The 17,489-nt window shown below is 43.5% G+C and overlaps 2 protein-coding genes across 3 annotated transcripts in view; both read right to left on the reverse strand.

Annotated features, from left to right (window-relative positions):
- Positions 1-17,489, reverse strand: part of ESPNL (espin like) — a 43,001-nt gene that overhangs the window by 23,417 nt on the left and 2,095 nt on the right. The window contains exons 2-5 of the mRNA XM_063132377.1: positions 16,063-16,253; positions 5,178-5,364; positions 2,403-2,585; positions 387-518 (exon numbers count right to left, since the gene is read on the reverse strand). Coding sequence (XP_062988447.1) covers positions 387-518; positions 2,403-2,585; positions 5,178-5,364; positions 16,063-16,253 — 693 coding nt within the window. The remainder of the gene's footprint in view (positions 1-386; positions 519-2,402; positions 2,586-5,177; positions 5,365-16,062; positions 16,254-17,489) is intronic.
- SCLY (selenocysteine lyase) overlaps positions 5,341-17,489 on the reverse strand; it is a 36,121-nt gene continuing 23,972 nt past the window's right edge. The window contains exon 14 of one of the 2 annotated variants that reach the window (XM_063132369.1): positions 5,341-5,364. The gene's annotated coding sequence lies outside the window, so the exon portion shown is untranslated. Of the gene's footprint in view, positions 5,365-16,167; positions 16,254-17,489 lie in introns of those variants that run through there. The other variant, XM_063132368.1, reaches the window with a different exon arrangement.

Genomic DNA, 17,489 nt, shown 5'->3' on the forward strand with positions numbered 1-17,489 from the left:
ATTCTAAGCTTGGTCTGTCCCCCTTCATTGTAGGGAGGCATTTTACCTTCTTTTCCCTCTGAATGGCCTCCAATCGAGAAATGTGCTCAAGCATTAACATGACTGTTAAAGATACAGGAGCCCTGTTCTCCTTTCCATATGGTCACCCTATATAAATACGGTCTTTCTGTCTGTGTTTTTAAGTTAACATTTTAAAAAGTTTTCTGCTTTCATTTTAAACAAGGAATTGGGAATCAGCATAACTACCTTCCTCATTGTGTGGTCATCTTCTTCCTTGTCCTGACTATCCTACCTAAATGGCCTGGGCCTGTCATGTGCAAGCCCCTATTTTCAGTAACTTACAAGGCTGCCAACATCTGTATATCAAAAGAAAATGCTTCGATTACCAGCTTCTCTGCTTCCTGCAGGTAACACGCGCACTGCCTGTGTCCATTGTATTCAGCAAGGTCCCGTGCGGTGTAACCATCCCCATCCCGGATGTCTGGATCTATTTGGTGAGAGATCAGTGTTTGACAGCACTGCAAATACAAATAAAAACATCCATATACAACTCAGTCATGCACGTGTAAGCCAGGGAATCACTTATGCAGTTGGGACTTTCTCTCTGGTTTGTTTACCAGTGCCACTCCCACACCTGGGCAGTTGTTGTCATAAGTGACAACGATTTAGGGACAGATCAAATCATCAACTGAACTGATAATAATAATGATCCAAGAGAGGCTTTGCATGTCAAGTTATTATAGCAGCTTCTATTCCTGTTGAAGAGCATAGTGTTTGCAGGAAACAAATGGCTGTGGCAGGAAATTTGTAGTAGCTGTTTCATTCAATACGGCTACTTTGTGTTAGCTGCAATTATCCCATTGCCATATGAATTGACCCTAAGGCCATCTCAGACAAAATGAGCTTGAAACAATATGTCCAGTATGACAGGACTACAGTACAAACCTATATGGTTGGAGGTGGGCAATTCAGAGGATTCAGGAGGCAATCGCTGACCCCTGGAACCCATCGGGGGGCACCCCCACTTCATCACCGAGACCTGAAATTCACTGAGACCTGAAATTTGCCAAGACCTGAAATTCGCTGACACCTGCTGAAATTCAGCATCAATTCGACAGCAGCAAAAAGGTGCAATTTCACTTTCAAACAAGGCATGTGGGGATATAGCCAATTTCCCCAACTCCAAAACTGTCATTTTACAATTCCCATCATTCCCAGCCAGCATAGCTAATGGGAAGATGGAAGTTGTAGTTCAACACATCTGGAGGGTACCAGGTTGGGGAAGTCTGCTATATTGTCTTCACATCTCTTGAATGTGTCCATATAGGAAGATCTTTACTGTTCAGGTAAATTCATCACACAGGATTCTGCCTTGCAGTTTTAGTTCCTTAAACTTGTGCTGATAGATGGAATTTCAGTATGACCAGGTGCAGCATGTGCAACAACCAATAAGCATGCTCCATGGTTGGATTTTCAATAGCGCCAGCTCACCACATTACTTGTGGTGCACTGAATCCTCAGGAAGGTAGGTTGACATCACATAAAAAGCTGTTTCTACTGGACAGCATCATGTGTTCACTTTCAACTGTGTCATAAAATTTCTCCCTGCTCTCATAGCACCAACGCCCCTTCCGTTGCTAAGAATTTGCTGTCCCTGTATTTCTATAAGTTGCACCAGCTCCTCCTTGGTTGCATGCTAACTAATAAGTGCATTGTGACATGTGCTAATAACGCATGATAGCGACTCAGTCTGTGCTTCAAGGAAGTGTTGGAATTCCATGATTCGTGCAAGGAGTTTTTAAGCAGATGTACTGTGAGGAAGTACCACATAGCAGCATTGTTCGTTGCGACTGCAGTAGTAATGAGAGATTCAGGACAGATAAAAGGAAGTACTTCCTTGCACAGCACATTGTTAAACTATGGAATTTACTTTCATAAGATGTAGTGGGTCGTTTTAAAAAGGGATTGGACAAATTCATGGAGGAGGAGGCTTTCAAAGGCTAGTTGTAGCTATATGCTACCTCCAATATCAGGGGCAGTATGCCTACGCGCACCAGTTGCTGGGAACATGGGCAGGGGGGTGCCATTGCACTCATGCCCTGCTTGTGGGTTTCCCACAGTCAGCTGGTTGGCCACTGAGTGAACCAAACACTAGACTGATCCAGCATGGCCCTGCTCATGTTCTTACATGTTATTGAATCCTGGATTGATACAAGGTCAACATTCAGGAGCAGATTAGTTAAACGTTTGGCCCACTCTGGGTCTGCAAACTGACTACAGGAGAGTTCTCCTGGTGGGCAGGTTGTGGGGAAAGAGTCAATGTCAGGGGAAACATTATGTCAAACCTGCATTCTGACTAAGCCTTCCAAATCTCAGATTCTCCACATGGCATCGCCAAGTACCTCTAAGTGCCCATTCTCTGCTGCATCGTGGAGAGGGGTTCCTCCCCAGTGGTCCAACCCTATCTCAGCACCCATAAGGAGGAGTCTGTCAACGATGGCAGTGTGTCCCTCTCGGGCAGCAAAGTGGAGAGTGGTGGCTCCTTCCGCATCCTGGGCTGCGAGGCTGAGGTCAGTGAAGGTCACCTACGCAAAAAGAAAGGGTGGGGGAGTTTAAATAGGAGTGAAATCAGGGCTGTCTTTCTGCGATGGATTTCCCTCCCCCCCCCATCATAAAGTGCTCGCAGGGGAATGCTGGGAGTTGTAGGACTTTTTTGTGTCTGAACACGCATAGGATTGCACCCTTAGGCATTTAGTTGCTGTAAGGCTGGGCAAAAGTGTATATATAATAAAACAAACAAACAGTCTGGAAGCACGCAGTTTCTGAAATTTGTTTTCCACACCCTGGACGCTCTACTATATGCACTTGCCGTACCAAAGGCCTATCTAGTCCAGCATTCTGTTCCCACACTGGCCAGTCTATGAGAAACCCAAAAGCAATAGCATTGTCCTGCCCATGCTCCCCAGCAACTGGTATTTAGAGACAAAATGTAATGGTACATTTTGAAGTGCAGGCATTCATCCGGAGAGTCCCATAGCCAACCCTCCATGGCGAGTCCAAAATTGCAGGTAGCTGTGTTGATCCATATTAACAAACCAGTTCTAGGAGCTTTCATCTGATAGGAGCAGGTCTTGTGTAAAGCTAATGGGCCTTAATTGCCCATTCCAAACCAAGCCCTCCCCCGCAAATACTTTACATAACAACAAGGAACAATATATATTTCCTGGGAAAATCCATTTCCTCTCTGGTACTCTGGTACTGCTCAGAGGGAACAGGGAAGTCTGAATGGGGAAGGCAGGTGAGATTAGCACCCCTCACTATGTCTCTGTGAGTCCACTGCCTGAACCAAGGGACGCATCCTGGCTCACAGAAAGACCAGCTTGGAAAAAAAAGAGGTTAAAATTAAGCTGTGACATGTTGGTATGACTTCTATGTTGTATAAAGAAGGATGTACAGGGGCAATTATTTGGGTTACAATCAAATTAATTAAGGGCACAATCCCTTAATTAACTCAGAGGCTTATGAGTATCCTATGTAAAGAGGGAACTGCCTCACACCTGCCTCTCTGTATTTTAGCTAGACAGGTGATTTTGCCCCTCTAGCTGAGTCTTTGGGGAGGAGCAGGGAAGGAGGCTGGTGGCCATAGGAAAGATTGCAGGATGGCAGCCCTGATCTCCTCACCTCCCCTTCACAGAGAACGCCCCCTTCTCCCCATCTCTACGCTCTGTTTTACGAACACAGAGATGCAGCTGCTGCAGTTCTGTCCATGCCGGCTATGAAGGGGCAGGGAATGTGATTTCCTGGCTCCGAGCCTTATCCAAGCTTGGAGCCAGGAAAAGGAAAAATCCTATGTACCCCAGACACTGTCTAAGGGAGGTAGGATTACTTGCTAAATCACAGCATTTCCAGAAGCATACATGCTGTTGATAAAAAGAACATGGAGTCCCATGGTTTGGTGTATCATTACAGAATAATCTGTATAGGCGATGTAGAGGATCTCATGGATTGGCATGTTTTAGAGGTTCATCAGGCGAGCATTTTATCGCATACTCACTACTGTCTGCTTACAGGTGTGCAGATATCCTTTAGACAACGACATCTGCATCCCACATGCCTCCCACTCCTTCCGCTTGTTTTTCCATCGCAAAGCAGACCCCTTTTAATGTGACTTTTTTTATAAAACGGAATGTGCTGCAATCTCCTGCTGTGTGCAGGAAAAGTGGTGCAATAAAAATGGCCCAAATGGGCCACATGGTCTTTGTTTACTTCACCTTTCCCCTCCAGAAAGGGGAAGTAACGAGGGACAAAAGCGGGGCAGAGAAGTGATGGTAAGAAAACACAAATTTCCCTCCTGTGATGATGCTCATAGTCTCATTGCTATTATAAAAAAATGAAGTGTTTGCATTCAGGAAATTGTTTTATTTTATGGTATGTATTTCTTGCATAATAATATGTATTTATATTTATGCTTTAATGTACGGTTTGTATTCAGTAAAGAAATTAATATAAAACCAAAGACTCAAAGTACTTTGTGGTAATCTGCTTCAAGTTTTCAAACTAGCCTTTAAGAATTTGTATCCATCTGACTCCTAGAGTGTATCATTCTATTTTCATTTTTAATATATTTTTAAATAAACAAAAAAAGCCCAAAGTAATGCTAGTTATAGGAAAGGAAATATTTATATGGCAAAGGGAACATAGGCTTGGAAAAAGTAAGAGAGATTGGGCAATGCTAGGAGAAATATCTGATGAGCCTGCGTAGAACCTCTACATTGACATGACAAAGAAATGTAAGTTCTTTGGAGAGAATGCTTAATGTCTCCCAGAACTGAGCACAAACAAGATTACCACTTTATATTCAATAGGAAAATCATTTAGAGGAGCCAGTGTGGCATAGGGGCTAAGGTGTTGGACTGGGAGTCGGAAGATCCGGGTTCTAAGTCCCCACTCATCCATGGAAACCCACTGGGTGACTTTGGGCCAGTCACAGACACTCAGCCTAACCTACCTCACAGGGTTGTTGTTGTGAGGATAACATAGAGACGAGGAGGATTATGTACGCCACCTTGGGTTCAGTGGAGGAAAAAAGGCGGGATATAAATAAATAAATAAATAAACATTCATGCAGTCATCAAGGAACCACGCTTGCTACCTAACAGGGGAAAGTACATGCTTACCAGCCAGATGACAACTGCATAATGGCCGCCACAGGCAGCTGCGTGCAGAACCGTCATGCCATCATGTGCCCTCAGGTGCACATCAGCCTCACAATCTTTCACCAGGAACTGGATGATGTGGAGGTGGCCCTCCTGGCAGGCCAGGTACAGTGGGGTCGCCCCACTCCGAGTTTGCTTGTTCACACAACTGTTAGACAAGAGGAATTAATATGGATTTTAGAAGTGGTGGTGGGACTCCTCACTACTGTTGATGGTTGTGGATCTACTTATTTGAAGAGTACTTACATAGGCGTGCGCAGCACATTTCATTAGGTGGTTCGGCCAGGAATATATATTTTTAAGGTAAACATTGATTGAATATACAGTAATAAAGCACTTTTTTTTTCATTCATCAAACAAATGAAATAAACGAAAACTGAAGTAAACTGTATTTTTTTAATTAACAAATAATCTGTACTGCAGTGTTGTAATTATTTGATTGGGACTGAAGTAGAGGAGCACTAATTTTACTGTACTTATTGCCTTTAAATATGGTTAAATATCCCACAGTTACCTTGCTATTCTATTTCTTCAGTTCTTTTTCTCCTGTCTTTTTTTCATCCTCTCTTCATTTCAGGCTGCATCCTATGCACATTTACCTCAGAGTAAGTTTGATTGATCTTAGTGGGGCTTACTTCTGAGTAGACGTACATAGGATTGTGCTGCAGCTCTGTTTTAAAGTGACACATACCATGTTTACCAAAAGAACAGCTTGAAAAAAGGGGGTTAGACACCCTAAAATAAGCAAGGGCTTATTGTTTTAGCAAGCATTCTGAAAAAGGTGCTGCTGAATGAACCCTCCTTAGCCAGGAGGTCCTGGGGGGCATTGCAGTTCTCCCCCTTTCCCCCTTTCTTTTCTCTTGCTGGAGGTCAGACTGGGGTGGGCGGTGGGGCAACGATGAGGAGAGAAGGCACGTAAACATACAGATTCTCTCTCTCTCTCTCTCTTTCTCCCAAACATCACAGTATCTGCAGGACTGATGACGAGAGGAGAGCAGCAGCTCCAAAGGTGGGAGGGCCCCAATCCACAGCTCCGGGCAACCTTACTACTTACAAAAACACCCCCGCTCCTCACCCGGTGGCCAGCCTGCCTGCCGGGGCGTTTTGCCGCCCGCCTCCTGCCTCCCATCCTTCCGGAGGAGGAGCGAGGTGGGGAGCAGCTGAATTTGTTGCTCTTTCTACAGCTAGCACCAGCCCTGCTACTGCAACATGGCTGCGGCGGATTAGGGTGTTCAACTGAACCCTTTGAACCTGTTGTCCACACGCCAATGAGTACTTATATTATCCCCGTCAAAAAAATGTTCCCAGTATGACTTTCAATAAAATATAATATACAATAATACAAAATGCACACAGATAAAACAACAATAAAAGTAAAATAACAGATGTAGAGAAAGCATAAAAACAACTTTGAAGATAAAACACACAGTAAAAATGTCTGGGGAAATGAAACGTTTCTTGCCTGGTGTCCAAACAGTATCAAAGCAGGCGCCTGAGAAGTATTCATTAAATAGGCTGTCACCATGGAAGGACACATTCTCTAGCCGCCACAAGTCATATTGTTGACAGCGTGAGCTCCTAAGTCATCTAGAGATGAACTTAGGGTAGCCTTCCCAAATCTGGTAGCAGCTAGACGTGTTGGACTACAAATCCCAGCATCCCTTATTCAGCAAGTTGGATGTAAATATTTTCAACCATGGAGCATATTTGGACTGCTTTAATTCCATAGATGCCATTTACTCTCCAAGATTAAGCTATGAAAAAACAAACAGATCTTGTGTATTGCTGATCAGATGGCACTCGTGTAGCCACCAAGTAATTTCTGGGGAGAGTATTTTACTAAAGGGGGGAAATCCTTTCTTTCTTTTATAATTAATAAGGTGACAAATTGTCATATATATGGATAGAAGTGCATGCAGTGCTTTTAAATATAAAAATGGCAGGAAGCATGTTTGAAGCACAGGGGAAGGGGCAAGTTTCCTGCATTGAACAGGGGGCTGATTTCGATGGCCTTATAGCCACCCCCCCTTCCAACTCTACTATTCTATTCTATGATGGATAGCTGAGCCAGCGTTTCATTTGCTGGTCTGTCATTCACACTGTGAAGCCAGGAACAAGATGGGCTTATACTACGGCTGAGGGTCCCGCTGCAACTTTCTGGTTTTAATATTATTCCTGTCTCTGCTCTTAGTCAAGAACTGACATGAAATTTAGACTTCAAGATGGAATCAAATCTGAGTTTTCAGATGAAAAACAAACAAAAGTGTCTCCCCCACTTGGTTAGCTGTATCCCAGACTTTAATGTGAGAGCTAAGGGGGCATCTGATGGAGGCCAGAGAGCTGAAGGCTATGCAAAGCAGGAGATCTTTCCATCAAAAGGCGTAGAAGCACAAAGACCAAATAGTACAAATCCCTAAAGCTGCTGACTTGGGGCCAGTCATTACCTTTCAACCTAATAGGGTGACCATATTTTGGAAACCAAAAAGGAGGACAACACAGCCGCCCCCAAGGGGGTGTGCCTCCTGGAGTTTAGAACTAAGACTTGTTTGTTTATTAATGTGTATATTCCTCCACTTCCGAGTAGAAGCTGTATAAAAAAGGTTTGGGAAGCTATATAACAGATCTAGAATCAAAATTTCCAAGGGCTTACCTCATTTTAATGGGGGATTTTAATGCTAGAATTGGTCCTAATAATAATGCACTTTTTTCATCTTGTTATGTTACACATGATAATGAGAATTATGTTTTTAGCTATAACAGAAGTTCAAAAGATCCCAAAGTTAATTATGGTGGTATATGCCTGACAGAAATGGTGGGCCGCCTCGCCCTCACAATTTTGAATGGAAACCATTCCTTTGACCACTGTGCAGAATACACTTTTGCCTCAGGACGTGGTAGTAGTGTTGTTGACTATGTGTTGTTTTCCTCTTGTGTATCAAGCATGATTAAGGAGTTTTCTGTTGGAAATAGGATTGAAAGTGATTATCTACCTCTCGATCTCACCCTATTATTATCTGTTTCTGTACACATTGCTTCCAATTACCAGTACAGAGATTCAGATCTAATTCTTAGGTACCAGAGAGTATATTGGTCTGAAGCAGTAAATATTAAAATCACTGGCCTCCTAAACTCTACGGTGGGTGAAGAATTGAAAAACTCAATCTTAGGGGTCATTGAAATCACATCTGTCTTAAACAATTACTTCACATTGGTATCTATTTTGAGATCTGCCCTAAGCCGGAAACAACCTGCCCCGAGAAATGTCTTGAAGAAGAGCCCTCCCAAGTGGTTTGGCAAGGAATGCCAGTAGCAAAAAAAATCTAAGAGATGTATACAATCAATACAGAAAGGAAAATCAGGCTGTTCTACCCCATCAATATTATTTGACAAAAAAATACTATAAGACACTGCTAGCTCAAACGAAGAGGAAAGCAGTGCAACAAGGGTGGAAGGCTCTGATAGATTCCTCATTAATAACAAACCCAAATTATTTTGGACACTGGTCACTGGTGCCTCGGGTGATGCTTCAGGCTCAATTACCTGTAATATTTCAGCTGACTTTTGGGAGAGCCATTTCTCCAAAAATTTTATGGACTCTAGGGAGCAGTCAATTGAAAAGCTTTCTTCTCTGGAACCAAATTACCTACCAAAATGGGACCCGGTTTCCCCATTTGAAATAAAGACTTTAATTAAATGTCTTAAACCAGGAAAGGCCCCAGGATTAGATTTAATAACCTCTGAAATCCTGAAGGCCAAGCTAGATTGGTGGGCTCCCCTTCTAGCCAAGCTTTTTACACATATTAACAACTCTGGCCAGCTCCCCTCAGAATGGATGGATGCTGTTGTGATACCAATATTTTAAAAAGGTGACAGGGAGGATCCATCCAATTATAGGCCTATTAGTTTACTGTCATTTGTGGGGAAGCTGTATGCCAGTTACTTAAATACGAGGCTCACCACTTGGATAGAAGAGGAAAATATCCTGGTGGAAGAACAAGCCGGTTTTAGGAAGGGCAGATCAACTCTTGACCATTGTTTAGTCCTAAATCATCTGGCAGAAAAATATATGAATTCTTATGGAAATGGTCTGTTTGTTGCTTTTATAGATCTTAAATCTGCCTTTGATACAATATCAAGAGAAAGACTATGGACTAAGTTACAACATTCTAGCATACACAAAAGATTGTTGCACCTTATTAAATGTTTGTATCAATGCACGACGCTCTGCGTAAGGTGTGGTTTGGAGGGTAACCTGACAAAACCCATTTTAGCCAACAAGGGGGTCCGCCAGCGTTGTATATTAGCCCCTACATTGTTCAACCTTTATCTAAATGATTTGATGGGGAACTGCTTAGCATCTGACTTTCATACACCAAAACTGGCAGAGACCAAAGTCCCTTTATTGTTGTATGCAGATGACGCTGTTTTAATGGCATTGTCCAAAATAGGCCTTAAACGCTTACTTCGAGTTTTTATGACTTATTGTAAGGATAATCTACTCACAGTTAACTTCAGTAAAACAAAAATTATGGTATTTTCCAGGCGTAGAACAACAAACAAGTGGTTAATAGAGGGACATCACATAGAGCAAGTTAAGAAGTATAGATATCTGAGCATTGTGTTTTCCTCCACACTTTCCTGGGCTACCCATAGGCAGTCTGCAGTTCAAGCTGCCCAGAATATCAGTAAGGCAGTCCTTCAGTTTTTTTATATCAAGGGGGGACAATTTATTCCAGCTGCCCTACAAGTATTGAAGGCTAAAATTCTGGCCCAGTTGTTGTATGCTATCCCAATATGGATCCAGGGATTTAATACAACTGCCGAGAGTGTTCTGTCAAACTTCTTGCACTCACTTTTTGGAATGCCGAGGTGTGTGCCATCTGCTGTATTGCGCCTGGAGGCTGGCCTAGCATCTATAGAAGGCAGGGCTTGGTCCCTTGCCGTTCGATATTGGCTAAAGGTTGTATATGCCAATTCATCCCAAAGCTATCTTTATCTTTTGCAAAGGGATGTTTTTACCAGTTCATGGTTTAAAGGTTTAAAGGTTTTACTGTCAAATTGCGCATATTAGGTCTATCAATGGATTTTCTACATACACAAGATTAATCTGTGGCAAAATCCATTGTAGAACAACGGATTAAGGATATAGATTTTCAATATGCTATGACAAAGGCACGTAGATCCTGCTCTCCAATACACTCTGGTCTAATTTTTGAATTTCCCAGATATGCTAGATATCTGGATTATTTGACCATCCCCAAGTACCAACATGCTTTTACAAGGGCTAGATTTAACTGTCTTACTTCTGCAATCTTGGAAGGGTGTTATCAGGGCATCCCATATGATGATCGCTTGTGTCCCTGTGGTGACAAAGCAGTCGAAACACTAGACCATGTTTTTTTCCAATGTAGTTTCCACAGGGAGGAGAGAAATAGATTTCTTGGCCCTCTTATGAGAAAATGCCCTGGAAGGACACCCAAACAATATTTGGAATATTTTCTGGCAAGTACAAACAAGTTAACAACAGAGTTAGTGGCTAAGTTCCTCTTCTCCATACAAAGGTCTCGCAAATCGATTTCATCTTAATTGTAACTTCTATCCCATGCTGCTGTTGCTTATCTTTTGTACTAGGTGTTCTAACTATGCCTATATATTTTAAATATGTGTATGTTTTAAGTAACTCTTTTAGCCTGTTCGTACAAGGAACAAATGACTGATTTTATGGTTTTAAATTAATGATTGTGGGTATCGTTTCTATTGGGTCTGTGACCGCATAATAAAAATGTATGTTATATTCTTTTAATTTCAGTTAAGGCCTTTTATTAGAATTATCGTACTTATTCCATTTTTGTAAAGTCCTGACCGATTTTATCTTACGTACAGCACTGCATTAGAAAGCACTATATAAATTCTTGTTGTTATTATAATTTTCTTCACACTTTCGAACCAATATGCAAACTGAAACTCACTTAACCTTTGAAATTTACATTTCTCCTGATTTTGTAATGGGGTTCTATTACAAACAATGCATACAAAAAATGCTTGAACGGTATTATTGAACAATAGCATTTTAGATTTTGGGACTGTTGTGTTTAATACAAGGATTTTATGCATTTTATTGATATGTTTTTATTGTTTTGTTATACTGGTCTGTGGCTGAAATAAACTATTCATTCATACACACCTACAGAAATGAATATATTAGGAGAAAGCGCTCACAAAAATGCATATATTACTGAAAATAATGTTTTAAATGCATTATATTGGGAAACCTAACTGAAAAAAATGTGAACTTTGGGCCAATCTGCATAGAAAATGTGCCTGTACTGGAAGAATTGTGCACAAGAAATGCGAACGAATGTTCGTCAATTTTATTTTATTTTTAACCTCAAAGTTTGGGGTGAACCAAATTTAAGATTGGCAAAACTCTCAAAGTTCAGGATGAACTGTACCTAAGACAGGAAAAATGAGAAACTGAGAACAACAAAAATTGGGAGTTTCATCCATCCCAATCTGCCACAAACATATCTTGACCTTATAGGCCCCTTCCAACTCTACTATTCTATGATTCTATGATCTATACTTCAAGCCTTTTTTTTTTTTACTGCCACTCTCTAAGACTCTTTGACACGGTTCAGACGGACATGCTAAGCCACAGTGGTTAAGTAGCGTATCGTGAATTTAGCATGTTGTGTGAACCATTCCTAACCATGGTGGCTACATAACCATGGTTTAAACACATTCACTAACCATTTGCTGCAACAGGGTTAGCAGCCTAACTATGCCTTAGCGTGTTGTCTTTATGATCAGAGCATCTATTTCTAGCAGGGATTCAGAGCATAAAATCCGGGGGTGGGGGAGTACTGTGTAAGGTGCTCGGAGCTCCTTGTTGAAAAAGTGGGATAAAGTTTTGCATAGAGCTCATATAAATGAACATTTAAAAATAATAATAATACCATTGTACTCTTTTTTTACAATTCTTCTCATAAAATTAGAAGATATTTATGTATGGAGTGAAAGAACTGAAACCATTGCACAAAGCTATTCCCTGTGTTTTTGTATCGGACTTCAAGTTCAGTTACTTTAACTGCCAGCAGAGGGCAAACACGTGTTTTTTTAAAATCTCATCTTCCAGGTGAAGGGCTCTTATCACTTGTAGCTTCTGCTGCCTGGCAAAAATAGGTGCTAGCTAGGTGCGTTGTTGATTCTTAGGACATGTTCACACATGACAAGTTAAAGCTGCTCTTCTTTCAACAGTTGTCAATGTAAAGTAAAACTTATCTTGGCAGCATGTTCCATCAGATTCCAAATGCCCATCGACCACTTTCTCTTCCGCACTAATAACGATCAGGTATTAATTTACTAAATACTACAGAAGGACTCAAAGGCAGGGCCAGCTGAAGACATTTTGCTGCCTGACATGAAGGAGAAGATGCCTCCCACCCCCATTCTCTGTATAGAAACCGACCAGACTGGCACTTGAATTTTACCTCAATCCTGGTTGCCTCTATTGCCTTGAAGGCCAGCATCATATCTTAGTAGGCAGACAGGGTGTGGTACACATACATCTCTATCCTCCAAACCTTCCCACTCCCCCGGCCCTCCCAAAAACTGCCACCTGAGGTACAGTAGCTACTATGATAGGTCCGGCCCTAAAAAATGATTTAAGCCTTCCATATGATAACGGTCTTAGCCTGTGATTTGTCACTTCTCAGCTGTACTTCTATTTGATCCTCCTTCTGTACCATCTCTAATATTTCATGCTAGGTCTGCCCCCAAGACATTTTGCTGCCTGAGGCAGATTGGAAAAAGCTCCCACAGTTTCTGAGTTTCAGACATTTTTAGGCCCGCCAAGGTGGAGAGGTTCATGGTAGAGCACCTGCTTTGGATGCAGAAGGCCCCAGGATCAAACCCTGGCATCTCCAGTGAAAAAGGACCAGGTCGCAGTGATAGGAAAAACCTCTGCTTGAGAGCCCGGAGAGCCATTGTCAGACAGAGTAAATGGTACCAAACTAGATAGACAAATAGTCTGACATGGTACAGGGCAGTTTCCTGCATTCCTAAGGCCTGTGTAGCCAACCTTTCCCATCTGTTCTTGGCTGACCCTTCCTACTACTTCTGCTAGTTCTGCTTCTGAGACCCAGTGAGCAGGTAGTTCCCTTACACAAGAAAAGGTGAACAAGTTTAAGGGGCTACCAGTGAGTGTGCACCAAGATGGTGGGTGCTACTGGTGAGCAAGGGGTTTAGTCAGGAGGGATGAGCCCAAGACAGATGGTACCTGTGTAATGTGTGCACAGTATCACCTAGATATGTGTGGCTGGGAGGTGAAGGGACCAAAGAGGTGGACCTAAAGGTGCACCACACAGATGTTGCTGCAACTAGGGATGTTGGAGGAATCTGTCGGGGGGGGGGGAGTTTGCCGAGCTTTAAGCAGCTCATGCTCCCACCCCCCCGCCCGACTCCAGCTCGCTTACCCGCAAACTGGCCCAACTTGTTCTGTATTGAATTGAACCAGCTCACAGTTTTGGGGGGTGTTTTTCCCACTTAAAATCACAATTTCTGCAAATTTCAGCTGCAATTTGTGTAATTTACGCAGATTTTGGCTGTGTTTTGTGCAAGTTACAGCTACAGTATGCTTCATTTGCGCAATTGTGACTGCAGTTTGGGCAAAAGTAAGTACATTATGGGCACAATTTGCGCAAATTACGGTCAAAATTTCTGTAAATGGCAATTTTAAGAGAAAAATAAACCCAAGAAGTTCCCAAATTTGGGGAAAAGCCCCGCAGCTCAGCTCACAAATTCAAGCCAGGCTCCAGGGCTCCAGGGAAATCCTGTGAGCCCAAAAAGAGGGCTGGATTTCCCCACAACGGCCAGCCCCAGCTGCAACACCTTCACAGGGATGGAGGTGAGGAACAGCAGCATGGGGCCAGGTGGCTGGATTAGTCCATCCCATGCATACAGTATGCCATGACTGCCAACTCAGGTGAGAGGAGCCCCACTGGATCTGGTCCTGCTTAGATCCTTATGCTTTCGGGATGGACTCAATGGCCTTATAGGCCCCTTCCAACTCAACTGTTCTATTATTCTATGCATAGCAAAATCAGATAAAATTAGAGCCGAGCCAAGCCATTCACCCTCCAAACCAGCCTAACCCTGGGCCAACTCATAGCTACCTCTTCCTCAGTTTTACAGCTCATTTTGCTGAATATACATTGTCCTAGCGATGTCTCCGATTTTGGTTGCAATCCTACACCTACACACACACACACACACACCCCTACCTACCTGGCTGGGACTAAGTCCCATTGAACTCCATAACATTTTTGGCTGAGTGGATAAGAATAGGATTGCACAGTTAGGGGGCAATCCTGCCCCCAAATAGTATAGAGTTTTTGCATTCCTTGTAGGGGGGAACTGATATGGAGCGGTCCTGGGCAACAGTGGAGCCCTGAAAAGGATAGGAGCACTGGGGCAAATGGTTGTGGTGATTGTTGTTGGAAACACAATCCTCTTCAGTGAAGATCACACACGCCTGCCTTCTGTCCTCTCAACAAACAAATGCAAAGCATCTGGAAATGCTGTGGCATGGAAACACAACACCAGGGAAAACTCCACTCTGTTAGCCTACTTTGCAATGTGGTTTCAGCGATCGGAGGGCATGTTCACATACGGTCATTTTCAGCTGCTTTTTTCTCTCCATACAAACTAACCTCAGGACAGGTATGTAATTGCATGAATACAGTACAGCGTTTGTAGCCTCTCCCAAGATCACAGAAGCACCAGAAAGTACAGTTGGGATTACAGAAGTCATGCAAAAGGGTACCCATATTCCCCCACTTCACAGAGTACTTCCTCAGTGCATTTATTTTATTTTAAACATTTCTAAAGCATCCTTCTTCCAGATGGATTTCTGAGTGGTATGCAATTCTCTCTCTTTCTCTCTCTCTCTCTCTCTGTGTGTGTGTGTGTGTGTGTGTGTGTGTGTGTGTGTGTGTATATATATATATATATATATATATATATATATATATATATATATATGGCCAAGTTGGGACTAGAACCTGGATCTCCTGACTCCCAGTCCAACACTTTGATGACAGATTATTTTAAAAACTGGGTGTATGTCTTGGGGTGCACATACACCCGTGTAATTGGGGCAACCCCATTTCTGCTGCTGGGGCAATCACACGTTTGAATGTTTCACTGTGTAATTAAAAAAATCGGAAGCAGGTTGAGCTAGAAATGTTCTCCCAACAGAAAGTTGCTGATATTTTGTTTTGCCTCTTCCTGCCCAAGCTGGATGTTCCCCACCCCATGAGGCAACCTACCACCAACTGCCCTGTGGAAATGATCTGGGGAAGAGGCAAACAAGCAAAGACAAGGCCAGACGTTTGTGCCTGCCATTGCTCAGCTGGGCTAGTTATGTTTTAAAATGTATAGTTTGTAATATATCCATTGCAGTTTATTAATGTTATGAACTGCTTTAAGGACTTCAGTCCAAAAGCAGGGTATAGATGGTCAAGGGTGTTCCCACCCACTGCCACCTGCAATGTAAAGAGGTATATAGTGCACACTCCACCTCATTTTGCTGCATGCATCATAGGCTACAGAGACTGGTGGCGCCAATGTCAGTATGCCATTGAATCTGCTCTGGGTTCAGCTCCTTTGGAGTTCTGCTTGGTTGTCACTGAAAACCCCAAGGGGATTCACTGCCCCACTGACATCAGAGCTGCCGGCTTCTACTGCCTGAGTGTCAGGTACAGGTGGGGATTGGGAAACAGTGCATTCTGTGGCATGCTGCAACTGTGATGTCCTCTGAAGAACCACATGCGGGGCTTCGGCCTACCTGCGGTCTGCAGCAACCAGCACTTTCAGGCATGTCAGATCTCCCTTGGCTGCTGCGTAATGAGCTGGCACTGCTCCTTCCCGCGTCTCCGTGGCAGTGTTAAAGCCTGCCTGGACCAGCCACTCAACAGCCTCTGGCTGTCCAAAGCGAGCAGCCAAATGGAGGGGAGAAGCCCCTGAAGCATCTTGCTCCTATGAAGAGAAGGAAACACAATTCTGGAGTGGTGGTCAACTCGTCCCCACATTAGCTCCACTCTCCGGACTGGTTTACAAGCTAAAATTATGACATAGAGGCCACTTAATGAATCAACTTCTGATGGGGAGTGAGAAGTATGTATTCAAATAAGTCTTCAGGTCCATTTACCAAATGCATGAAGGGTAGCGGGATTGCATCTGCCAGCCATGTCCTCCCACTGCCAATTTGCCAACTGGCCATGTTCTTTGTCAGCTGTGCATTTGGCATGAGTGAGAAAGGGTGCTCCATGCATACTGATATGCATGCAAATGCCTCCTCTATGTGAACAGGAACGCTCAATGGCTATGATTCCAGTTCACAATGGAGGCCTACGTGCATGGAGGGCGCAGGGCCCAAATGCATGGCCCATGTCAGGTGGGAGCACGTGGCTTATAGGCACAATAGGGGTGGGCACCTTCTGGCCCACCAGATGTTTTGGCCTACAACTCCCATGATCCCTCACCATTGGCTATGCTGACTAGACCTGATGGGAGTTGTGGCCCTCCAGATGTTTAGGCCTACAAATTAGGCCTCCACTACCCCTTTTTCATGCGTTCAATGAATGTGGGAAGGAGGTCATTGAACACTCCCCCTAGATGACTGCTCCATGTGGCAGCTATAACATATACAGGAGCTTGCTCCATGGAATAGCCTTCACATAGAGTTTTCAATGCCATCGCTCCCACCAGCAATCTCTGACAGGGGCACAGTAATTCTCCATGCAGGCCCAATGTCAGGGTCAGCATGGGCGGACATCTACCAAAGGCCCAGAGGTTCAAAAAGGCCCACACTGCTCCCAGGGCTGGACTGCTGTGGACGGCTTCTCTTCTTTATATTGCAGTCCTCCTCATCATCACGCAGTTGGCCCCATCTGGCAAAAGGAAGTGCCATGGCAGCCTGACAGACAATCTGAGGGGGGAGGGGGCATGCTGCTCCATTTCAAAGTAAACCATATCCTTATGTTTGAGAAGCAGCAGTCTGAAGCAATCAGATATTGGCTATCCCCACCAAATGCAGTATCTGATTGGTCGAGACAGCTACTACTCAAACGTAAGCTTAAAAAAAGCTATGGTCTCAGGGGCATGGATGACTTGGGTGGGAGCCTTGGCAGTGGGTAGCCATGAGGCTTGAGCAGGCAGGGAGCTGTGCTTTGGTGCTGGGGGATGCGCCTTGGTAGCACAAGGGTACAGAGT

This window comes from Elgaria multicarinata, chromosome 8 (assembly GCF_023053635.1).
Source record: "Elgaria multicarinata webbii isolate HBS135686 ecotype San Diego chromosome 8, rElgMul1.1.pri, whole genome shotgun sequence".
NCBI classification, from domain to species: domain Eukaryota; kingdom Metazoa; phylum Chordata; class Lepidosauria; order Squamata; family Anguidae; genus Elgaria; species Elgaria multicarinata.